The sequence below is a fragment of the Toxoplasma gondii genome, chromosome V, assembly GCF_000006565.2.
Source record: "Toxoplasma gondii ME49 chromosome V, whole genome shotgun sequence".
Classification (NCBI taxonomy): Eukaryota; Apicomplexa; class Conoidasida; order Eucoccidiorida; family Sarcocystidae; genus Toxoplasma; species Toxoplasma gondii.
Genome location: NC_031472.1, coordinates 843,220 through 867,296, shown reverse-complemented (window position 1 = coordinate 867,296; position 24,077 = coordinate 843,220). Strand labels below are relative to the sequence as shown.

General features: G+C 52.4%; 3 protein-coding genes across 3 annotated transcripts; 1 reads left to right on the top strand and 2 right to left on the bottom strand.

Annotated features, from left to right (window-relative positions):
* Positions 1-45: 45 nt before the first annotated feature.
* On the bottom strand, positions 46-6,640 carry TGME49_213115 (hypothetical protein). Its single transcript, XM_018779595.1, has 8 exons — positions 6,339-6,640; positions 5,563-6,075; positions 4,340-5,253; positions 3,562-3,668; positions 2,968-3,086; positions 2,167-2,590; positions 1,379-1,748; positions 46-883 (listed from the first exon to the last, which is right to left on the bottom strand). Exons 2-8 carry the CDS (start codon positions 5,825-5,827, stop codon positions 875-877), a joined length of 2,208 nt encoding a protein of 735 aa, XP_018637879.1. The 5' UTR covers positions 5,828-6,075; positions 6,339-6,640; the 3' UTR covers positions 46-874.
* TGME49_213100 (hypothetical protein) lies at positions 5,620-9,780 on the top strand. The gene is made up of 3 exons (XM_002371018.2): positions 5,620-7,984; positions 8,367-8,487; positions 9,055-9,780. The coding sequence occupies exons 1-3, from the start codon at positions 6,813-6,815 to the stop codon at positions 9,160-9,162; spliced, it is 1,401 nt and encodes a 466-aa protein (XP_002371059.1). The 5' UTR covers positions 5,620-6,812; the 3' UTR covers positions 9,163-9,780.
* Positions 9,781-10,311: 531 nt separating this feature from the next.
* Positions 10,312-24,058, bottom strand: TGME49_213072 (Sec1 family protein; the record flags this gene model as incomplete). The annotated part of the gene is made up of 21 exons (XM_018779594.1): positions 10,312-10,932; positions 11,645-11,794; positions 12,048-12,155; positions 12,661-12,825; positions 13,318-13,418; positions 14,188-14,457; positions 15,424-15,581; positions 16,021-16,107; positions 16,744-16,823; positions 17,131-17,220; positions 17,845-17,915; positions 18,409-18,466; positions 18,754-18,882; positions 19,332-19,559; positions 20,090-20,274; positions 20,650-20,792; positions 21,353-21,367; positions 21,752-22,339; positions 22,687-22,740; positions 23,380-23,556; positions 23,892-24,058. 21 exons carry the CDS (start codon positions 24,056-24,058, stop codon positions 10,816-10,818), a joined length of 3,141 nt encoding a protein of 1,046 aa, XP_018637878.1. The 3' UTR covers positions 10,312-10,815.
* Positions 24,059-24,077: the final 19 nt, after the last annotated feature.

Here is a 24,077-nt window from a genome sequence, read left to right as displayed (position 1 = left end):
TATATATATATATATGTAGATATATATATATATATATATATATATGCGCCTGTCTATGCCGGTAGCATTGTTGGTCGACCTGTTTCTACTTCTTGTCTCTCTGCGTGTGTCTGTATCTGGCTATGACCCAGGAAATGATTGTATGTTCAATTCTTGTGCTTCTGTCCTGCTGTCCACGCCTGGGTTGGGTGATGTCTTTTTGAATTTTTTTTTTGGGTCTGAAGTTTCCCCGTTTTGGCGCGCACCGCACCGGTGGCATTTCACCGGCTTCACGCAGCTCTCTCTGTTGCGGTTCCGTCCAGTTTCGTCTTGGCAAGGACGCTGCGTCTTGGCAAGCTCCGCCGGCCTGTTTAGGAAGCGTGGACGCCAGGAGGCGAGATCTCACGAGCCTGAAGGCCGGGCGCCGCAGCTCGTGACTACGCGTTGACTTTGGAGAAAAGTCGATTTCTGTGAAGCCAAGGACCTCTCTCACCCCTCCAGCTGCTAACGACACAAGCCTCCCAGCGACATGAACGAACGCTCTCCACGGAGGTCGCGCTCGAGGCCGGCGTCGTCTCAAAAGCCGGAGGTCGTCCAGTTTTTCGAATGGCCGAGGAGGCAGCTGGGGAGAGACGCGAGAGCGGCAAGCGAAGATCGGAGCAAACGAAGGAGAGTCTCGAGTGCTCCCGCTTCGAGGTCAGACTAGGCGACCGCTGATCTGACAACGGCCAGGGGGACGAAGAACCGCGAGACGATGCAGAAGCGATGAAACAAGGAAGACGGAGCCGAAGAAACAGCCGAGTCGCGCTGCTACGACGGTGATGACGCGGATGAAGACGTTCTCAGGGCCTGGTGCATGCGATGCATCCCTCCGCAGGCTTCCGCCGTTCGTTGCCTAGAGAATCTGCATGCAGGGAAGCGGAGACAGGAGCGAAAGCGAAACAGCAAAGTAGCAGATGGGAGGCAGGCGGCGACGCCAGGCGGAAAGCCTCGACTAGGACGGTGTTCAATCGAGGCCCACTTGAGAGAGAGGGCAGGACCTCGCAAGAACGACAGATCAACCGTTGGAGTCAATCGTGAAGAGCGAACCACAGAGGCACACTGCGGCGCGACAGAGCGCATGGCTGGCCACGATTAGGGGGAGAGAAGGAGACGCAGGAAGAAGGAGACGCAGGAGAAGACCGAGAAAGGAAAGAAGTCTCGCGATTGCGTCCTGAGCTGACGCTGAAGGTGCGCATGCAAAAACGGGGAGACGGACGGTGCCTGAGGGTGTTCTCAGAATGCCAAACAGCATTCTCAGACGCACAGAAGAAGCATCATATCGGGCGCATTTCTCAAACCTGGTCCCCACGATCTCCCGAGGCGAACGCAGTCCGTTTTTTGCGCTTTCTCGCCTTACGTAGTCGATGATCCCCAGTGCCTTGGCTTCCTCTGGAGTCAGAAAGACGCCTTTCTGCATGAGGCGCAGAAGCTCGGCAGCGGTCGTCGTCGTCACCTCTGGATCTCCACTCATCCTGCACTGTCGGTTCCCTGGAGTCACTGACTCTGGCTCTGCAGTGTCGGTATCCGTCTCTGTCGCGAGGAGGCGCTGAACTGCTGCTGCTCGACCGCCGAGTTCTCTTTCCGTCGTCGGTTTTCTCGCCTCTCGAAGGACAGCCGCGAGAAGCTCCGCCTGCATGCGCTGACCTGCCAAGACCGTCTGGGCGCGAAGCCGTAGGTCTTTTGCTTTTCCATGACCCAGGGAAGTCCGGGGAACGCGGAGAGCAATGCTGCAGCGGAGGACACAGACGCCAGCGCACAACCGAGCGACAGTCGAAGCCACCATGCCTGCATGCAGAACTGCGATCCTCGTTGCGCGGAAGGACGGATGCAGTGCACAGGCCTGAGAGGAACGGCTCTTCGCCGTCGAAGAAAAAAAGGAAACAGCGGTGATCCCAGGCGTTCACGAGGCAAACACAGGACTTGTTTACAGACCGGAGATCGCTGAGGAGACGTTTACGCGTCGCCCAGAAGAAACAAAAGGAGTCCCTCAACATGAACGCATCCCCGTCTCTGCGGGCCGCTTCGCCTGCTTGTGGTCGACGCGTTTGCAGACGTTTGAGGCTGCCTGTTCGTGGTGTCGATGAAAACGCTTCGCGCGCTGCAGCGTCTCTCTGTCTCTCCAAAGGCCGGCGACATGCTGCTCACCTCGCGTTCCTCGTCGCCGCGCGCGCGCCGGGAGTTCCGCAAGCGAGGAGCAGAGCTGCAGAGCCCCAGGCGCGGCCCACAGCGACTGTCGCGCACAGTGGCGCCGGCGAAGCGGCAAGCGGAGAAAGACTCGCAGATCCACGCGAGGAGTCGTAAGGCCAAGAAGAAGGCAAAGACGAACGCGGAGACGCGGCCGCAGCAGTCGAAGCAGACAGCGAAGAAGGCGGAGAAGAAGCAGCAGCTGAACAACGAGAAGACGGAGACGGAGAAGAATCAGGAGACGAAGGAGAAGCAGATGAAGACGGGCGGCGGTCTGGAGGAGAAGAGGCGAAGGAGAGAAAGCGACCTCTCAATAGGGCGATGGCAGGGCGCCACTCGGTGTCGAATGGGGAGACGAGGCTACCGTCAAAGAGAGACTCGCTGCCTGAGAAAAAAGGATGGACAGGAGAGGGTAGTGGAAAAAGCAGACATGCAGGGGAGAGGACGAATGGCGAGAAGCGCAGAGGCCGAGTCTGTGAGGCAGATCACACAACGCGACGAGAAGGAACACTGAGAAATCGAGGCCTGGATCTGAAACAACGCGTCATGTAAAGCACTTGCTCTTCGTTCCACTTTTTCGGTTTCTCCTTCTCGCTCCTCTCCTTCTCGCTCCTCTCCTTCTCGCCTTCAGTCTTCATATTCCCTCCATGTTTCTCTCCTTCTCGTCTCTCTCGCGCTGGGCGGCCCTTCGCCTTAGTGCCTCGCCTGCGCTCCTGTCCCTCGTTTCCGGCCTTTCCTCGTCTCTCCGCTTCTCTCTCTCACCGGACGAGTTTATGCAGACACAGACCGGCGCACTGGAGCCGTCTGTCTGGAGGCCGAGAAGCTCCTGCGTGAGGGCCTCGCCGGCCGCGGGTGTGAAGGGAGACGCAAAGTGAACAAACCTGGAAAAGATAGAGAAAACGCAAACAGAAAGTCAGAGCATGCCGCCCCCCACCCTCTCGCGCCCTCTCTGGCTATACACTGCTTAACGTTCGAACGCGCAAACACACCCACAGTCACCTCGCTCAACAGACGTTTCGAGACATCTTAAATACCCGCAGTTCTATAGATATCCAGGTACATATATATATCTATATTATATATATATATATAATAGATATGTTTGAATACCTCTATATGCAGGTAAATACATTTATATTTATACAAACCAACTGGATATGGGCATGCCTCTAATATATGTATATATATATATATATATATATATATATATTAGGGTATAGAGAAGCGAAAAAGGCAGGGATCGTCAATACAGATGCGAGACATGGAGATCATGAGGAAGAGAGGCGACGGACGGCTCCTAATTTTTACAGCTTCCTGTTATCATTTTCATCTTGGATTTCTTGCTTCCGCTCTCACCGATTCCGCGGAATGCCCAGCGCATCTGCGAATGCTCCAACTCCTCTCCATGTCTCCTCTCCTTCATCTTCACTCTCCTCTTCTCCGTGATCGCTGCCGTCAAATCCCTAAAGAAGCGCATGCAAGACAGAGAAAGAGAGCAGGCAGGAATGCAGGAATGGTACGCTTCTTACGTAGGTTTTCTCTCTCTCATGGGCGAGTTGATTGGTTTGTATCGGTATCGACGGTTTTCGTATTTCTGTCGATACTTGCGAAGCTAACTACAGACGTTTCCTTTAAATGATGAAGGTTAAATGTTTTTCTTTGGTGCCTCTCTTCACCTCCAGCTGTCTATCGCCTCCTATCCAGATCTCCACAGCAGTGCTTCTGCATTTGTCTCCTTTGGCGCCTGTGACTCGCGTTCCCCTCCTTTCTTTCTCTGTCTCTTTCTCTTCAATGGCGTCTCTCTCTTCGCTCCATCTGCGTTTCTTTCGTCCTCTTGCTCCCGCCTCTCCCCTGGTCTTTTGAGTCTCGCCTTTCCTCACTTTCGTCTCCCTCAACTACTCGGATCCCCTCATTCGCTGCCTCTCTCGTTCGCCTCTTCGTACGTCTCTGTTCCCTGCGTCTTTCTTCTCCTGCCTTCACCGCATTTCCTCGCTCTCTCTCTGTTTCGCTCTCTCTCTCTCCTCCCTCGCGTTCCTCCCGCTGCTCTGCTCATTCTCTAACTCTTCCTCTTTCTCCTCGTGCTCTCCTGCATTCCTTCTCTTCTTTCTCGCGGCTTTCCGACTGAGAGACTCACGGGATCGCCGCGGCTTGTCCGCCGAGAGGCCTCGGCCGCGAGAAAGGAGTTGCTGTGAAGCGCCTCGGGTCGAAGGTGCCGGCGAAGCTGCGATGGCCGAATGGAGAGGAGACGCCGCCGAGACTCCAGAGCAGGGAGATGCGAGGAACGAGACCAAGACGCATGCAGCGCAGAAACTCGAGCAGCCGCGTCTCTCGAGGTCGACTGGAAGACGGAGGGAAAAGGATAGAGAGGAGGAAACAAGACGGAAACAGACGCAAAAGAACAGGAAGCACAAAGAGAAGGCGAAGAACGAGAACGAGGGGAACGAGGAGACGAGGGGGAAGAAGAACGAGACGACAAAGAAGAACCAGGTGGAAACGAGGAAGATGAAGAGGGGGAGGGAGAGGAAGACGAAGAAGATGGAAGACCGGGAACTCCAGAAGCTGCCGGAGAAAACGCGAGAGAAACCGGTGGAGAAACCAGTGGAGAGAGAGACGAATCAGAAAACTGAAGCGACAACGAGGCAGAGAAATCCGACAGCGGTGAAAGCCTTGTTGACCCAGAGGACAGAAAAGAAGGAAACTGGAGTGAGAAATGTTTGCCCTGAACGACCGCAGAGACAGGAAACGCGACGCGTAGCGAGGCGCTGCATATTTCGCGAGGTTCGACAGGACGAGGAACGGACGGGGAAAGCAAAGGCCAGACAGGAGACACGAGCAGCGAGGAGAGAGAAAGAACTCGAAGAAGAACCGACAGAGAGGAAATCATTGTCCAGAGAGCCGAAGTTTGCGCTCGGATGAAGCTCTGTGGAACAGCGTTTTTCGAGGCCTTCGAGGGAGAGGCAACGCCTCGAAGAGGCGAGGGAGACAGAAGAGAACGAGAAAGACAACGGAGGACAGAGAGGACAAAGAGGCGGAATTGAAAAGAGCGCTCTACTCAGCGCAGAAGCACAACGCGAAGAAAGCAGGGTACGAGAAGTCGAGTCTTTTTGCCTGACAGAGAGACTTCGGCGAACGCGAGGGGCAGCGGAGCAAAGGGTGCGTCGAGAGAAAGCGGACGTTCACTTCCGAAGAAGACGAACAAGACTTGGCGAAGCAGAAAAGAAGAAGGAGAAAGAGGCCTCCGTTCCACTCTCAGAAAGCGCCCGGCTGCCGCATCGAACAAGACACCGAAACCTGAATTTGAGGCAACATGCGCTGCACCGCTTCGATTGTCTGCATGCGCGTCGACGACGTCCAGACCTGGTTGAGTCTGCGTTTTCCTTGCCTCCGGGGACGAAAGAACAAAGATGGAACATTCTTGGAGGAGAGATATGAGAAACTGCTTTTTCGGAAGACTTCTCTCTTGCACAGAGGTTCCCTCTCCCTCGTAATTTTTCGGAGGTTGGAGACAGTCTCTGTCTGCTTCCTCGCCAGCTTCGTCAGCGACGCATGCGCGACGTCCAGAGACTTTCTGTCTCCTGAATTGGGGGGGCTCATATCCCCCTTTGCTCGCTTTGCATTCCATTTGCTCTCGGCTCTCGTTTCTCCTTGGGTCTCAAACCTCCTATTCGCTGCGGCCTTCTTGACCTGCCTCGGTTCTCAAGTTGCTCTCCTCTGTTCGTTCTCCCTGAGCAAAGACGGCTCTTTTTTTTCTCCGCGGTCTTTGCAGAACCTGCCGCTGCACCAAGACCTTTCGAAACGCCTTGCAGGCTCTCTGTCTGCGTTTCGATATTCAAGAGTCTGCATGGCCTGTCGGACCTGCCTCTCTGTGCTCTGTAGACACACACAGCCGGACTGCTATGTCTCTCTAATGCGTTTCTACTGCATATATATATGTACGTTATATACATATACATATAAATATAAATATATATATATATATATATGTACAACGTACATCTATATATGCATATATATATATATATTTATATATACAGAGATATAGATGCCAACGTGTAGTTGTGAATGTTCATTTCTGTTTTCTCTGTTTCTTAAAGACAGGAGGTCCGGACATGTTGCAGATTTGCTGTGGTTACCACGAGAGCGCCGATCCGTTGCCTCCGCTGCAGTTGGAAATGAAGGAGACTTTTTCTTTGTCGACTGAGGCTCCTGAAGATAGAGAATTTCTCGGCAAATTTCGAAAGATCCTCTGGAGCACCGCTGTCACGGCGCCGCCGCGAACAGCGCAGGCAGCTGTGCATGCGCGCGCGGATGGCCCATCTGCGAAGCAAGGCGAACTCTACAGAGAAGAGAGCAGGTCTCAGGCCATGAGTGCAAACAAGAGGAGAGTGTGATCTGCGACGGCCGCTGCAAGAGCCTGCTGAAGCCGTTTCTTCTTCTCCACCTGCGCCTTCTCGGTGACAGACCCAACCGCTCTGCTCCAGAGGCAGAGAACAACCTTCGTCTCTCACTCCCGACGAGACGCTCATACGCGAACCGCGGCGAGACTGAGCACCGGAAGCAGAAGGAAGAAGAAGAACAGGAAGGAAAAGGAAGGAGAAGCAAGGAAGATGGAGGAGAGGACGACGACGCAGCCAGCAGCAAGGCCATTCGTCAGAGCATCGAAGGAGGCACAGGCCTGCTGTCGCGATGGCGGAGTCGAAACAGAGGAGGGAGAAGAGACTTTGTCTCTCTGTTTTTTTTCCTGGATCCGCCTTCTGGAGAAACTTCGGGGATGGTGGGTTTTCTTCCTTTTTTCCTTTTTCTTCTTCGTCGTTTGTCAGACTGAGGCTTCGCTCGCGGCGCGTCTTTCGCCTGGTGGCGCGTCGTGCTCGGCCTCACCAGGCTTTCGAGATTCGCGTTCTCGCGCATTTGCCCCTGTCGCCTCTTCCTCTTCTGTCTCGCTTTTTCCTTCGCTTCCAACCTACCGAGTTGCCCGCTGGTCCTCGCGCTCGTGCTCCGGAGATTTTCCTCGCCAGACGAGAAGAAGGAGTCACGCAGACCTTTCTTTTCAGGCGTCGTCGGGAGTCTGTTTCCCTCCCTCGCATGTAGCCGTTTGTTCGCCTCTTTTTCTCTCGCCTTTCACTCGCCATCAGACGACTCTACCCTCCTCTCCCTTCTCTCGTTCTTTTGCTTCATCTCCCTTCTCGCCCAACGTCTCAGCGTCACCGGTCTTCTCTTCTCGTCCTCTTTCTCCTCCTTTCTTCTCCTATCGTTCGCTTTCGTCTTCTCTCTTGTTTTTTTCAAAGTCTCCTTTGGACTGGTCGCGCGGTTCTCCTCTTCTCTCCTTCCCTCCCTCGTGTGGTCTCTCGGCGTCTGCGCCGTCTCTTCGCACCTACTCTTCTGCAGGTCGCCATTCCTCTCCTTTCCCGGTCAGTTCTCACTCTTCTCTCTTCGCTTCTTCTTCTGGACCTTCCTCTGCGTCTCTCTTCTCGCCTTCTTCATGTTTCCGCCGCATGCGAAACGCCTGCAGTCGGTTCTTTTCTCGCGACGCCTCGCCGCCTTCGGAGCCTTCTCTTTCTCTGGATCTGCTTCCGACTCTTCTTCTCTCGGCCGTGAAGAACCAGAACCTTCTTCTCAAGCACACGCAGCTGGTCGCCCAGAAGGTGCAGTGTTTTCTCTCTCGAGCGACGCATCTTCTCGCGAGGAATCTCCGGGAAGCTCGCATCCTTCTTCAGCCTGTGCTTCATCTCCTCCTCGTTCATCACCATCCTCTCTTCCTCGCAGCCTCACACCTTATCAGGTGAGGCGCACATCTGCTCACGCAGTCACTGTAGATCTGGTTCTTTTTCTCACAGTGCTGGCCTGCCTGGCAGTGTCGGACTGGAGGAACAGTTGCTAAGTGTGGAACGTTTGGTAACCATTCGACGAGCCTTCTGTCTGTGGTAGAAATGCTGCCGATCTTTTCAGCGCCTTCTTGTTGACGGCCTCACGCTTGCAGCAACGCATACCTACGCAAACACACCGCTCTGCTTTTGTCTGTCCTGGTTTGCTTTGCTTCGTCCCCTCTAGTCCCCGTTTTGTGCTTGCACCTGTTCGCTGCTATCGCCTGCAGATCGTCTGCAGATCGTCTGCATCGCTTCGTCTTCCTGCCTCTTTCCTTGTCGCTTTCTCTGTGTTTTCAGGTTTTTCAAAGTCCTTTTGTATCTCCGGTATCTGTTCGACTGGCTTCCCCAAGTGAACCCCCATCTCCCACCCTTCACCTTCGTATATAGGGCGACAGACACGTACATCTCTGTCTTCACTGTGAGTGCGAACTTTGCTGTCACGTCAACAGAGCGAAGCTCGCGGGAACGCCTCAGCCATGAGGACGAGGCGACAGCCAGCCGTTTCTTTGGAGACAGGGAAACAACAGAAAGGTTCCTTCTTCTCTGTGTCCTCGTTTTGTCCTCTCTGTCCTCGTTTCACCTTCGCAGTTGGCACTGCGGAGTTTTATCACACACACCGAAGACACTCTGGTCTCTCTCAGGCGTTTCTCTGCTTTTCCGTGGTTTCCGATTCTCTTTGGATCTCCCTCTGTGTTGTGGTATATCGGAGGACCTCGACAGTCTCACTCTTGGCTAGCCGTTTCTCGCTTTCTACTGTGTCGTGCTCTCTCTGCTTTATCTTTCCTTGTCTGTGCAACTTCCGTCTCTCTCTGCTGGGCGAGTCCTTCGCTGCTCTTTGCTTCTCCCCTCTGCCGTGTCATGCTTTCCCTGTGACGCCATGTCCTTGCGTCAGAGTCTTCTTCTGCCGCTCTGTTTCAGTCGGTCTCAGAGCATTCATTCTGTGTGTCATTTGCCTCCTTTCTTGTCTTTTTGCCTGACTTTTCAGCGCGTCGTCCCCTCGATCGCCTCCATGGATCTCTCTGGATTCGCTGCCTGGGCCGTGCTTGAGATGACAGAAAACTATCTTGCTCGCATCATCGCGACCCTTGAATGAGAGAGAAACAGGAGACGCAACTTCACTCTTCTCAGGCCTTCTTCTCCTTCAATCCCTTTTGCTCGTCGTTCCTCCTCTTTCTTCCATCGCCTCACATGCCCTCTTGCCGGGCTGTCTCAATCTCTCTCCTCTCTTTATCTGTCCTTCTCTTCCCCTCTCTTTCTTTCGATCTCTCCTTCTTCTCTCATGCCTTTTCTCTCGCTCTTTCGTTCAGGTGCTTCTCCTCCGGCCGGCAGTGCGCTCCTGTGTCCTGCGCGTCCTCTCCTCCGAAAGACGCGTCTGTCTTCGCGCGTTTCTGCTCCGCTGTTTCCTTCTCTTCAATCCTGTTTTTCTTCAGCAGCTTGCGTCCGTCCCCTGCACTCGCATCCGACGGCAGCGCGGACTCTGCTAAGACCGTGCAGAGCTAAACCAGTGGTAGATGTCGTCGCCAATCATCTTCAGAAAACGTCTGCAAAGACTCCAGTCTCAGAGCGCCTCGCGCGAGCGCCTGTTTGTGTCTTTTTAAGACATAAGTTCTGTACTTCTTCTCGTCTGACCTTAAGCGTCCTATATTCTGTACGAACCGATGTACAGCCGTGGTGTCTTTTCGTCCTCTGCTTAAAAATCGAGAAATGCTGCAATCCACCCTCACCTGCCAAGGGCCGTTCTCCTCCCGCGAAAGCAGCCAGCCTTCGCTGCACCCCCACTCCCCGTCAAAAAAATGAAATTCACGGTCCACGTCCATCTTCCTCAAAATAGATATACACAGAGATAGATGTAGATAATCGTAGATATAGAAACATATATTTGATTAGATGAATACGAAGGTTAAGGAAAACCTGGAAAATGTGATCCTCGCTCCTGGCATCAAGAGACCCTGCTCTTGAGGAGGCATCTTTCGTATTGAAATGTCAACATGAGTCCTCAGCACAGATATATGTATATACATGTGCATGTATGCATATATATATATATATATATATATGCTTGTAGGTGTATACGTATAAATATATATACATATTTATATATATATATATATATATATATGTGTGTATCTGTAGATATGTTTAGGTGTGTGCACAAGTATGTATATATCTGTATGTGCCTTTCTGTTTTGAGGCTGTGGAAGAGGCTTTGGCCTTCGAGGACCTGGAAAAAGGCATGCTTTTTTGTGAATATTTCGGCGGGAGATCTACAGTTTCGAAGAAGGCGAAACAGCTGCCTGGAGCTCCCATGTTTACAGCGGCCGCTGATATGCGAATTCTTCTTTCTCCATTCGAGGTGGAAACTAGTCAGTGAACAAGTCTTCAGAGCAGGGGCGCCGCACGGCATTCCGTAGAAAAAGAGTCTCTCGCCTCCCAGGGATTTGGTTTCTCCTTTTTTTAAACTCTTCCCTCGGTCTTCGCAGCCACCGCGTAGAATGGAGACAGACGAATCCTCTCCCCTTTTTTTCGCAGTCTTATATGGTCTTGTTCTGTCTCCTCTGTCTCTCTTTTTTCTTCGTTCTCTTGCCAACGTCTCAAGTCGTCGTCAGCTCGTCCCTGCTTTCTCTGTCGGTTCTTTTTTCCGAACTCCTCTGCCCTCGACATCTCTGCCGCGGTCTTCCTCCTTTCGTCTTTCTCCTTCACCGGCATCGCCTTTCGTGGACTTCTTCTCCATCTTCTTTCGCCTTTCTTAAGACGCGGTTCCTGCGTCGGGGACCCCACCGCTGAGGCCTGTGCCGCCGCCGAGGCGCGTCAACTCGTCGAGGAAGTCGGACGGCGAGACAAAGTCCGTGGTGCCGTACAGAATCTGAAAAACCAAGTGCATGCACACTCGCGTAGCCAGCGTCTGACGAGGAGACGCGAGCATGAAACGAAACAAACTTCAAGGGAAACGGCGAATAGATAGCGAAGAACGCAGAGAAGAGCGAAAAAGAGGACGAGACCGGAGAGGAAAAAAGAGAGAAAAGAAGAGGAAGAAGAGCGGCGTCGAGGGAGTTAAAGAGACCTGCCAGTTTGTACGTTCCTGCGGTTTCACGCATAGAGTGTTCCGATCCCGCGCGCCTCAAAACGAGAATTTCATCGAAGAACGAAAGCGACATGAACGGCCTCTCGCTGTCATATGCCATATTCGTTTCCTCTTTCTTGCTTGTGGCTTTTCTCCGTCTTTTTTCTGCCTCTTTTGCGTCTCTGCTCGTCTCTTTCTCTTCGCCCCTAATACCTCTTCTCCCTCTCTCTTCCTTGTCCATTGTTCATGTTTTCTTTCGCGCCTCTCTCGCTCTTCGTTGTCTTTCTCCTCTGTGTTTTTTTTCCTTCCTCTTTCTCCTCGCCTTCTGTTCTGTGTCTCTCCTCCCCATTCCTTCCTGCTTTTCACTCTTCTGCATGTTCGCGAGGGAACCTCCTCGGACAACGAAGACGACGTCTGTGTGTTCTCGTCCTTCTTCGTTTCTCCTGGCGCTTAACTTCGCCACTGCTGCTGTGTCTTTCGCCTCCTTCGTTCTTCGTTTACTCCACTTTCTCACCTGTCTTTGCGTTTTTTGCGCCAGTTCGCGCAACGCAGCAGCTTCGACGAAGGAACCCCCTCCAACGACGAAAACGATGGCCTGCCGAAAAGGCGCTCGAAGAGCCACAGGCGCAGCACCCGCAGAGATTCTGCCCGAAGCCGCGTCCCTCTGCAGAAAGAAAAAAAACATTGAACAAGACGGCCAAGCAGACACTCCAATTAGTCTTTCGCGCACAAATCCGGTCACCCACGCAGATGCTCGTGCGTACACATGAAAGCTGTTTAAAATGGAGAGGCACCGAAATGGGGAGACCAAGAGAGCGAAAGGGAGACAATCGCAGAGGAGCGGCAAGCCAGAGGCTTCAAGAGCGGCGCAGACCCGCAGAGGGATACCGAAAAGACTTCGGTCTGAAAGCGCATACCCGCGGATCCACGTAGAGAAAATTGGAATCTTCTTTGTTCTCCATCAGCGTGGAAACAACCTGCGCGAGCGGCAGCGTCTTCTTCACAGGCAGAAGATTTCGGACACCCTGCGAAAAACGACAAACGAAACGGTCGACAAGCGAAATTTCGCAAAGGCACCAAATCTCCTTCACCTCAAAAGAACATTCCTCCATCGCCTTTCACGCCTCCAACCGATCCCCTCCTCTGGAAGCCAAGAGGGAAGAAAGTTATAATGACACATCTATAAATAAATAAATAAATAAGTAAATAGACAAATATATAAAGAAACAGATCGACAGACAGGTAGATAATAGATAGACAGATAGATATAGATTCAGATCGATAGACAGAGATAGACATGGAGGCTGAGGATGGATGCATAATGCGAGACACACACACAGGGCAAGGAAGAGAGAGGTAGATGGAGACGAACGACAGGTACAAAGGTAGATACATAGATGCATCGGTAGGAGCTACGGTTGCGCAAATATGTATGATTCTCTGAGTAGGCATGACACTAGGTGTGGAGAATCACGAGTTTGTAGAGAGGCCTTTGTGTCCGAAAAAAAGAGCTTCTCGCGGAGTCTATACCATGAGAAGGCCTCGTCCTTTGTCGAAGAACTTGGTCCCCAGAGTCGCCGCGGCCGCTTGGGCGGCAGACCCCACACTCCCCGGACCTGCGAGGCTCCCGGCGCCTCCTGGTCCCGATCCCCCATTTTGAGAAGACTGGGTGGCGGTTTGGAGAGTTCTGAAGCTCTGAAAAGAAGTCCACGAAACAACAACTTCTGTTGGAAAGGGAGGGCGGTTGCGGGGGTTAAACCTTGCGGTAAATACATGATCTACTTCCATCTGCTGTCGCGCATATCGCTATCCTCTTCGCTGTTATCGTCTTCTTCTCCTTGAGACAAGCACAATCTTCTCCTTTCACCACTGCGTCTCTCTGGGAGTCTCCTCAATTTGCCATCTTTTTCAGAGATTTTTCTTCGCGCTCCTCCCCTATTTTCGTCCGACCTTGTGGCCTCCGCTGCATTTCCTACTTCTCCCCTTTTGTTGCTCTGTGTCTCTGTTTTTCCTCACCTGAATCATCCACTCTCTCTTGCCTCTTGGTTCCTGTCCTTCGTCTCTTTCCTTTCTACACCGGCTTCACCTCTCGCTCTCCTTCCTACCTTCTGCTTTTTCCACCTCCTTCCATGTCGTTTCTGTTGTCCCCGTCTCCTACTCTCTCCCTTTCTTCTCTTGTTCTCTCACTTGCTGCATTCTGAGGAAGTCAAGAGCGGCCGTAGAGACACCGCCGGTCTCCTGTCTTAGAAATTCCTCGAGCTGGCGAATCTGTTGGGGTGGCAGCGAAGCTGAGGAAAAGAGGAACAGCAACATATCAGGGAACTCAAAGCCTGTCACCGACTAAGCGGCGAAACGCAAACTCGACAGCAACTGTCGAAATGCGTCTGCTTCTCCTACTGCCTTCTCTCCGCAATGAAAACATGTTTTCTTCGCTGCTTTAAAAAAGAACATTTCCAAATCCCTCAACGCCGATAAAAGCGTGTGGCGCCGAGCTAGAAAACCAAAGTCACGGATCTGTCGCCAAGGAAACGAAAACTCGAGGGAAAAACCTCTGCCCTCAGGTATTTCGACTGTTTTGCTGCATGCAGCCTGTCCTCTACACGGGTCTAGTCTTGCGAGCACAGTTCTCTGAGTAAGTCGGCTCCAGTTAAGGGCTTCTCCTCTCCATTGCTAGTTTCAGTGCTGCGAAGAGGAGACCCCGAGATGTTCAGCATTTCTCCTGCCGGTCGATTCGAGATCGGTTCACACTACGTATCCAAAAGGCCTCATCAGTCTCCGTTGCTTCCCGATTCGAAGGTTCTCCCCCTTTTCGCGCAGAAATTCGATCAGGGCAACTTCTTCTCCTACGCCTGCCCCCCCTTGTCTTCTGGACCTCAAGTTTCTCTTTCTGGAACTTCTCCCGCGACTCTGCTTCTTCAGTCCATTCCTTCCTGCGTCCCCGCCAGGCGAGAAGCTCGGTTCTCGACCTCGCCTCCTCCTTCGCCTCCCAGACTCTCCCCCCTCTCTTCTCTCCCCCCTCTCTTCTCCAGCTGTTCTTCCCTTCGCGGGTCCGCCTACGTCGGCTGAGGAAGAGGGCGACGAGGAGTCGAAGTTTATCCACCGCAGTTCCCGGCGAAGTCCGTGCGATCAGCTTCTTCGCATTCGAGACGGCGTCAGGATCTCGGTCTGTGTCGAAGTTCTGCTCCGTCTCGAAGAAGCTGTCGAGGCCTCGAGCCTTGATGTGATCCACGAGCGCTGTCGCCAGACTTGTGTGGGTGTCCAGCGACCGCTTCTTCTCTGTCAGACCCGGCAACGCACTCACCGCCGTCAGAATGCCTTGCGCCGAACCTGGACACAGAGAGACAAGCAGTGAAAGCATGAACGCAGAGGAAAGGATTTTTTAGGACGTCTCTGGGAAAGAGGAAAGAAGACAACGGCAACTCTGGCGAGAGCTGAAACGAAAGACGAAAAAAAATGAAACTAAGAAAGTGAAGACGAAGCAGACACCCCTGGAAACAGCAGAAGCTCCAAGACGAAGCCTCACAGATGAGGAGGAAGGCCATGGAACAGGGAAGCCGAGACAGGCGGAGACTTAAAACGAAACAGAAAAGAAGACAGACGGTTTGCTGCAGACGGAAGGCTAAGCGGAGAAGGAATCAGATGACAATGTAGTTTCCCCCTGAAATGAAGCACGCGAACGAGTCGGTTTTGTCTCAAAGAGGCGAAATGGTCACTTTTTTTTAAAAAACGAGAACACACGAATAAAATCGCAGACAGAGCTCGAAACGAAAGCAAAGCTCCACAGCCGAGAGCGGACGCCAGCGAAAAAGAGCGACAGAGTCAGCCGACGCAAGTGGGGAGGCGAGAGCGAAGAATGGAACGCAGCAAGAGAGAGAGAGAAGAGAAGGAACAGCGTCTAATGAAGACGAAAGCGAGCAGGAGACAGGGAAAAGAGAAAACAAGAAAGATGAACTGAGAGAAGAGAGGCAGAAGTGCCACACTGAAACCAAATGGTAAACAGAGGAAAAGAAAAACAAGAGGAAAGGGAAAAAGAACGCTCGAGGCCGCGCCACAGTTCCGGGATAGACATCCCCACAACGCGAGCGGTCTGACGCAGGCCGGAGACGCAGAATCCCCCAAATGCAGTGGATGTAGATTTTGCATCATATGTCATCCCCCTGGAGCTCTTTGCAAGGGGATGCGTTTCGCGACTCAGTCTGGGGAGCCTCGAAGCGCGAAACGCCTGCGACAGAGCGACCAGCGGAGGTCTCTGTTATCTCGCAGGCCTTCAGAGACCTCGCGACTTCGTTCTACCTGAAGCATCGAAGGCATCTGGGTCTGTGCTGCCCACTCCACCTTGCTGTGAGTTTATTTCCTGCAGTTTCGCATTGTACGCCGCGAGGCTGTCGCTGACGGCAAGCGCTGCATCTGGGAAGGCAGAGCCGCAGTGCTCCTGCCAAAACTGATCTCGCCTGGAGACACGGGGAAGGAGAGACAGGAGAGACGAACGCAACTAGGCGCAGATTCGAAGGAGGAGGCTGGAGACTGAGAATGGAAGGGGGTGCGGCGAAAAAGAAAGGAACCAAAAAAACAGAAGGCGAAAGACGAGGAAGCAGAAGCAGGAGCGAATACGCAAACGGAGGACGAAAAACGTAAAGAGAAACTGGGAGAGAGACGGAGGTAGGAAGGAAATGGAAGAGAAAAGACGATGAAGGAGCAATGCAGCGCAAGGAGGAGTACGGGGCGGACGCTCGACTGTCTCGAGGAAAGAAATTGGAGCGCGTCTGAAAGCGTTTGAAGCGTTTCCTGTCCATGATGCGAATGATTTGTGCGTCACTCCGTCCGCTGCGGCAGTGATACGAGGGTACAAAAACGGAAAAGAGAAAGAGGAGGCGCCTCGCTGTCGCTTACGCCTCGAGGTCGTAGGTCTTCACTCGCGGCGGCCGCAGGGCTGCTGCGGCCTCCTTCGTGTCGACCGGTACACTCACGCGATTCAACCTACGCAGAGAGAGAAAACATCGCGAGTGGACGCCTAAAAAAGCGAGGCGGACAGTCAAGAGTCTCCAGCGAGACTGCAAAGAGAAAACAAAAGTCGAGGAAAAGACAGACAGCGAACGGGAAGACCGGCAGCGGAAAGAGCGAAGAGAAAAAAGAAGAAAAGAAGAGAGGAGAAGAGAAGGGGGAAGCAGAGAGGACGTGAGAGAGCAGAAGTGAAGGAGAGACAGCGAGAAAGCGAGAGCGAGGTGGAGAGCAGCGACGGTGAAGGAGAACGAAAACACGCAAAGAGGAAGAGACAAGCGGATGCAACGGCCGAGGCAGACAGCGAAGGAGAGCCGTAGAGAGGGATACACAAACACAGAAACAGCAAGTGACGGTGACGGAGGAGAGGAAAACAACGAAAGAGAAAGAAGAACAAACTCGAGACAAAAGCCGGAATCGACAAGGACGATGACGAAGGAAGAGGAAAAGACGCGGAGCGACGCAACTAGACTGGGGGTGGCCAGGTTCATGGAAGAACATCTTGTTCCTCAACAACGTGGAGCGCCTCCAAGGCATGTCGAGTGCGACAGCGTCGATTATTGATTGCGAGGCATGCACAAAATCGAGAAGGAAAAAAAAAAGATTCCTTCTTACCTCAGTCCCAGGAGATCGTGGAGCAGCGGCTGGTACAACCATGTATGTCGCACCATCACAGCGAGGTCGATTTCTCTGTCCTGCGAAAAGGAAAGAACTCCAGATCCAGCAAACAGCGCGGTGTCGAAGGCAGAAGGCCGGAGATGCCCCGGAGAAAATGCAGAACTGTGAAACCCATTTTCTAGACGTTGCCTCAACAGAGCCGCTCTTAGGCCCCTCAACAGAGCCGCTCTTAGGCCCCTCAACAGAGCCGAGTCGCTCGCCGCACAGATCTCTGGGTCGAAGCTGAATTCCAAACGGGCAAAAACGAGAGAAATGCAGGCGACAACGCAGGTGTGTTGCTGCGCCAGCCAACGCGCAAAGCCAGGAGAAATTTCTTCGACCGACCACAAGAATCAGCAACGGCCTGTGGAGCGCGGAAGACGAGTTCCCGAAGATCTGCGTGTGAACGTGGTGAGGGAGAGTCGCGAGTCTCTCCTGCAAAGAAAACGCGAAAGCGCGAGAGAACCAGAAACTGTCGAAAACCGAGAACAACTGACCGAATCTGCGTCGCCTCTCTTCTCTCGCTCACAGAAAACCGTTCCACCCAACGCCCGTCTGTAAATCGACACCCTCGGACGGACATCTCACTCTGGATGCACATGCAAAGAAAGTGGATGGCGGTACACATACAGAGATGTAAGCGTATTACTACGTGCAGACGTATACATATGAAGACGTATCGCTACTCATTTCGGTAGTATTACGCATAGTCATTTATATATATATATATATATATAAACATATATATACTCATATATATAGACATATATATATTCATCTATATAAACATATATATATATATATATATCCCAAAGTGAAGAACGGCGGCTAACTCTATGGGAAATCGTGCGAGACAAACGACTTGATCCACAATTACTGATTTCTGTGGAAGAATAGAGCGAAATGACGAAGAGGGGAGAAACCAGCAGTGCTGCTATGCGCACAAAGGAAACATTTCTGAGCAGTTCTCTGCATGCTGCGCCTTCGCATATTTCTGTGCATGCAGAGACTGTTGCAAGCCTCTTTGTGCGCGCGTCGTGAACCGAGAGCGGATCCCACCTGGAGTTTCATTGCGACATTCCGGGCGGGAGAAGACGGGGAAGCAGGGCAGCGAATGAACGGAACAACTCCTGCGGGGAAAACAAAAGTCTTCGTGGACAAAACGTCAGCCGATATCTACGCATTGTCTGCAGAAAGAAGTCCCGTCTCTTCGCGTCCACATGCATCATCCACACGCGCACACACATGCATCTACATATACATATATATATATATATATACATATATATATGTATGTATATATGCGTATATAGGCATGCATCTGTATGTATGTATATATATATATATATACGCATACATTTGTACATATATGTATACATATGTATATATTTGAATATATGTATATAGACGTATATATATGAATATGAAATGTAAATTCTCAGGGCAGCACGAGCACACAGATTTGAAAAGCTGCAGATGAACGGACCGGCTTGGACACACAAGAAGTTGTCTACATGCAGGTCGGTCGACTGATGACCAGAAGATGGAGAAAGAAAGCAAGAAAGCAGCAAAGAAACGGAGAGAAGCAAAGTGGGGGAAAAGAGAGAAAGCGTTCACTCTCACCGAAGGTGGCGATCACTCCAAAAAGGCTGTTCACAGCGGCGGTCATCGCTTCCTCGATCTGCAGCAGTGAAAGAAGCAAGTCTCTGAGGTCGGGGAGGGACTTTCAACAAGATCAAAACAGGGGGAAACGCCAGCGAGAAGACCGCGCTCCACCCTTTCTGTTATGTCTCGATTCGCCTTCTCGTTCCTCCCTTCTCTATGCTTCCCTCTGCTCCTCCTCTGGGTATTGTCTTTCTCCTCTCTCTCTCCCTCTTTTCGTCGTCCCTCTCGTCTCTCTCTGCGGCTTCTATTCGGTTTTGCCTTTCTCTGCTTCGCCGAGAAGGCTTTGAGCCCCCGTCCACTTGCCTGAGCGTCTGAAGAGTTCCCGTTTAAAACGGAGTAAATTCCTGGTTTATTAAGCGAGAATTCAGAAGGCGACAGACAGACGTAGTCCACGTAGCGATCGACGACAGACACGACCTGCGACACCATCCCCTGCAAGAAAGGAAAATTTAAAAAAACTAAAAAGAAGCGAGGTGCATACGCCGATTCATGCAGAGCGCATGCATCTCCATAAATGCCCGCTTTCTGAATACGTACAGGCATCCACGCGTAGAAACCGACGCGAGAATGAGCAGAGAGAGACGTCACACACCAGGTGACGCCACAGCGGGTCCTGCGTAGGGACGTCTGCGGAGTTGCGAAGAAAGCGATGCATGCATTTGCGTAGAGTGCAGTCGTGCATTCAGAAGCTTCTGTGTCCTTTGATCAGTGTGTGAAGAAAGACAGAAAACGCGACGATTGCCTAGCAGCTCTGCTCCCGTCTGACTCGCTGCACAGCTGTCTATCGAGACTCTCGTGTGTGTCTGTGCTTCGTCGAAACGCCGCTGCCGTCTGCCTGAGTCTCCGAGGCGATGCGCGACTGCGTGGAGAGCGTTCTTTACCGCCTCGACAGCGCCTCGCGCGAGAAGCTGCATCAGATCTTCTGGGAGCCGATCTGTGAAGTTGAAGAAGTAGAAAGCGTAGAGTTTCTGGTGCAGCTCTTCAAGCAGAAGCTGGACGTTTTCTTCAGTCGGAGACACCAGGTACACGGCAGGCGCCTCAACAACTGGCGAGCGCCTAGACTTCAGCGGCAGGTGCAGAGTTACGCCTTGTCGGCGCAGCATCCCCACCTGCAACGAACGTCGAAAAAACCGGAAAGAAAGGAAGCAAAAGTAGGTCCGACGCAAAGAGCGGAGAGGCTCAAACTCCGTCCACGCAGACAACGAAAAACAACAGCAATTCATCCTACAGGAAAGGAAAGAGGGAAAGACACGAAGCGAGGGAAGAGCCAGAAGTCGAAGGACTAAGAAAGAAAGAAAGAAAGAAAGAAAGAAAGAAAGAAAGAAAGAAAGAAAGAAAGAAAGAAAGGGAAACCGATGACAAGGAAGCAGAAAGTCACAAAAATCAGCAGTAGAGACTGAATACACATAGGATCCCCTGATCTCCAAAAAGGTCGTCAATTTCTCTCCTTTCTCTTGCTGCATGGTCTCCATTTTCTTTCTCCGCTCTGGCAACTTCTTTTCTCTCCCCCGCCTTCGCTTCCGCGATCGATTGTTTCTCCCCGCAATCGCCCTCTCGTTGTGCAGAGTCTTGAAACTGCGTCTCTCCTCTTCTTCTGTTTCTTGTTCGATGTCGCTGCTCGACTTTCCAGAGTCCTCACCGTCATGAGGGGGGCGAGAATATCTTTTGCGGCACTGTCGAAAATCAGAATCTTCCAGGCCGTCGAGGCTTGCGGGAGAGCAGCGTCTGTCTGGGTGAAGGCGCTCGAAGCTCGCTGTGGTACGAGAGCGAGCATGGCCTGAAGAGCGGCTGCCTGCCGCTCCTGCAGATTCAGTGACATTGTATCTGCGAGAAAAACAAGAAACCGAGGACGAAGAGCGAAGAGGAGAAGAAGATGCAGGGTCGTAGGTTGGGAGAGACAACAGCCGCGAGCGGCAGGTCAGACAGACGAATGATCAGGAGAAGAAGAGGAAGAGGAGAGGAAGAGGAGAGAAAGTGAGGAGAGTGGTGAATAGAGTTCAGCTGGGACTAGAAAGGAAGCAGGCAAGACCATGAAACCTCCACCATTTTGACAAGGTCCTTTGTCCCTCCACAGTTTATTCAAACTTCGCAGACAGCCCACGCATTCCAATCTCTGTCCGTCTCTCTTCTCTACACCCTCCGTCCAGTTCTCTCGGTTTCCGCCTCGTTGCCTGCTGCGTTGTCTTCGCCTCCTCTCACGGCCTCTCTCCGCTTTTTCCGTCTTCTTCTCCGAAGCGAGACGCGCGTCCGGTCGCGAGAAGAGACAGGAGACAAGGGTGAGCGCAAAGTTTTGAGGACGATGGAAGGCAGCGAGAGATCGGCGCCGAAAGTAAAAGAGAGTTCTGGAGGGACAGACGGGAAAGCTGGCAGAGCGAAAACCGTGTGAGTGCAGGAGAAAGTCAACCTGAGGCAAAGAGTGGCGAAGGAAGAAGGGAGGGAGCACAAGGAGTGAAGAAGTCACGGAAGAGAGGCCAGCGAGAGAAGCAGGCGATGAGGAGAGACAGCCGAGAGACCGCCGGATACAGCGTCTGGAAAAACAATGGAGACACAGGAGTCGCCAGGGCGATATGGAGAGGGAAGCGAGCAGGACGTAGACAAGACGAGAGAATTTGAAGAAAACAGTTGTGCAGTTTCCGTTGTGTTCCGGTTTCCTCCAGAAACGATAAGACACACGGCAAAAAGCGTTTTTTTCGCGAAACTTTTCGTGTCTTTGAAAACGCTCTTCGCGGCGCCTTTTCCTCCACTGGGCCAGTCAGCGTGCACAGTTCGCTTCGCTGCATGCGCGTCTGCGAGACACACACGTAGAAGACTTGAGAAAGAACTTCGCTCTCTGCTTCTCTGAGATCCACAAAAGAACTCAGAAGGACTGTCTTTGTCTCTTGAGCAGTCGGCGTTTTCCTACGTTCTTTGTGAACAACTTGGACATCGAGATCTCCGGTCTGGTCGTCCCCTCGCTACCCAGCGTGTGTTTGAGAGACTCGAGTTGCTCTCGGCGCTTCTTTGTCTCCTTTGCTGAAGGAGAAAGGCCCTTCGCCATCACGCGTTGTTTTTCCTTTCTCCTCTTTTGTTGACGGTCTTCTCGGCCTCATGCTCATCTCTTCTCTGTTTGGCAGTAAGGCGAACTTCTTTCTGCGTACGGCTGGCAGCCGCCACTTTGTCCGCGCTTTTCGCTCCTCGCCTGTAGAAACCAAGCGGCAGTGATTCGTCCTCTCTCTCTTCTCTTCTTGGTTTCTCTTCGCCTCAGTTTCCTCTCTCGCTTTCTCTCCGTGTCTTCCTCTGTCCCTTTGTTTCCGTGTCTCACCCTTGCTCTCTCGTTTTCGTCCTCCGGCCGCGCTCCTCCTTCGCTGTCTTCCTGCGTCGCTCTTTGTTTCCCCACCGCTCTCCCTTCTGCTGTCTCCTCCGTTCTCCCTCTCTCAGCTTCTCCTTTTCTCTCCACCGACATCTTCTCTGTGTGTCTCGAAGTGAGGACATGGAGATCGCGCATGTCTTCTTTCGCAGCGAAGCTCTGCTCGCTTCCCCTGCGAAGGAAAGGCGTTTGGTGTCGCGCATTTTTCCTTTTCTCCAGCAGGCGCGGCGAAGCTGGCTTTCATCGCCTGCAGTCTCTGCCTCCTCCGGCTCCCCTGCGCGCTCCGTCTCGTCTCGCCTGTCTCCGAGCTTGGCGCCTTCTCCTTCTTCCCCCCAGCTGCTTCCCTCTGCCTCGTCTGCGCGGTTCTCTTCTCCGAGAGCCGTCTGCGCTTTGCCAGGCCTTCGCCGACCCCTGGGAGGGGCGCTGGCTGCCGCCGAGCCGGCCGCCGTTCTCTGGTGTGCGTCCACGCGGAGCCGGTCCTTCTGCATTTCGTTACCGTCCCCGAAGAAGCTGAGCGACGTCGTGAAGCTGCCTCTGCTGCGGCTGAAGAGCCGCGAAGAAATTGCGGAGATCTGGGCGGAACATTTTCACTCAAAGCCTCTCAGCGTCGCCGCCAGCACCGCCCACGACGCGTTCGAGCGCGTCGCAGCAAAGTGAGAAAGAAGAGAGAGAAGAATCCAGAGCGACAGCGAACTGAAACGGACGAACGAAGTCGACAGCGAGGCAGAGGAGTGGGCAAGAAGGAGGAAGATGAGCTGAAGAGTGAATGAAAACGGAGAAGATAAAACAAGAGGGAGATAGGAGAAGATAAAACAAGAGAGAGATAGGGGGATTCCTCGGATAGGAAGGTGGAGGCAGAGATCTTCTGAAGGATGCAGCGGACAGAAAACGTCCAGGAGAGCGAGAATGCCGCAAATGGATGCGTCCTGAGGAGTGCGAAAACTCTGCGGGGAAGAGAACAAGGGAGATCAAGAGAGAACAGCGCATGTGGATGATGCGGAGGCAATGCCGTGATTGCTCTGTTTTTTTCAGCGCGCAAGTCGCTCCTCACTTCGTTGTGCCTCTTCCCCGGGGAGAAGGCGGCGCTTCATTTGAAACGTTTTTCATTCAGTTCCAAGGTCCACGCATTTGCCTAGTCACTTCTCTCCACGAGTACACTCAGGTGAACGAAGCGACTTTTCACAAACTGTTAGGTCCTCCTTACTCAGTTTCTGACCGTCTGCACATTCTTAGGAAAGTCCTTATCGGCTGATCAAGACACACATGTACATTTATATATATATATATATATATATATATATATATATGTACATGGGTGAAGACACCCACAAATGCTCAGGTCTGTGCAGACTTGTCCGCGCGTGTATGTACACTTATGTCCGGCTAGATGGAGAAGCGTTCAGGTTACGGTTTGTCTGCGTTTTCGAAGGAGACATGGAAGTGGTGGACGCGCGCGGTCGAAGAAACAGCGAGACGATGTCTTCTTTTCTTTCCGATGCTGAACACAAACCGTGCCGTCTGCGCCGGTGTTGCGCATCTGCGCATGTTCATTTGCAAATTTGTGTCTGTACACTCACACTCACATCTCTGTGTGTTTCTTTCTCGGCGCGTATGCATGACGGACCAGTCCGACGCGAACTCTGCTCAGTTCTCTCGGCTGTATCTCCAACTTGATCTGCTGTCCCCACTCGGCCTTCACCTGTCGATACGTGACCCGCGGAATCTGACGGGGTGTCTCTTCCTCGCATGTCGTTGTGTGTCTGCGCCCGCATCATGTGTGTATATGCAAATAGGTAGTCCGATACACACACATATAAACATGTACACAAACATATATATACATACATATATTTATATATATATATATATGTATATGTCTATATCGGCTCGAGTTCCCTAGCTGTGTTCCGGCTTTTGGTGGGCGCTATCGGTGCAACCGCTGTGTTCTCCAGTTCTTCGCGTCTATGTTGCACGGGTGCCTTTGTAGTCTATGCGCTCGCCCGTCGGCTGCCCATCCTCTCGCTGTGTGGTTGTTTGCCTCTTCTTCTGCCGTCTCCATCGTCTCGTCTCTAGTCCGGCTCCTCTGTATTCTCACCCAATGCACACCGTTATCCTGTTTTCCTCGAGTGTTGCCGTTACCGCCGCTTCTGTCCCTTGGGTGTCTCCCCCCACGGTCGTCGCCTTTTCCTCCTCGTTTCTTCCCTCAGTATTTAGTTGTCTTGCTTCAGTTTCCCTTTCATGCTCTCCCCTGTCCTTCGGCATCTCTGCCTTCGCGAGCAAT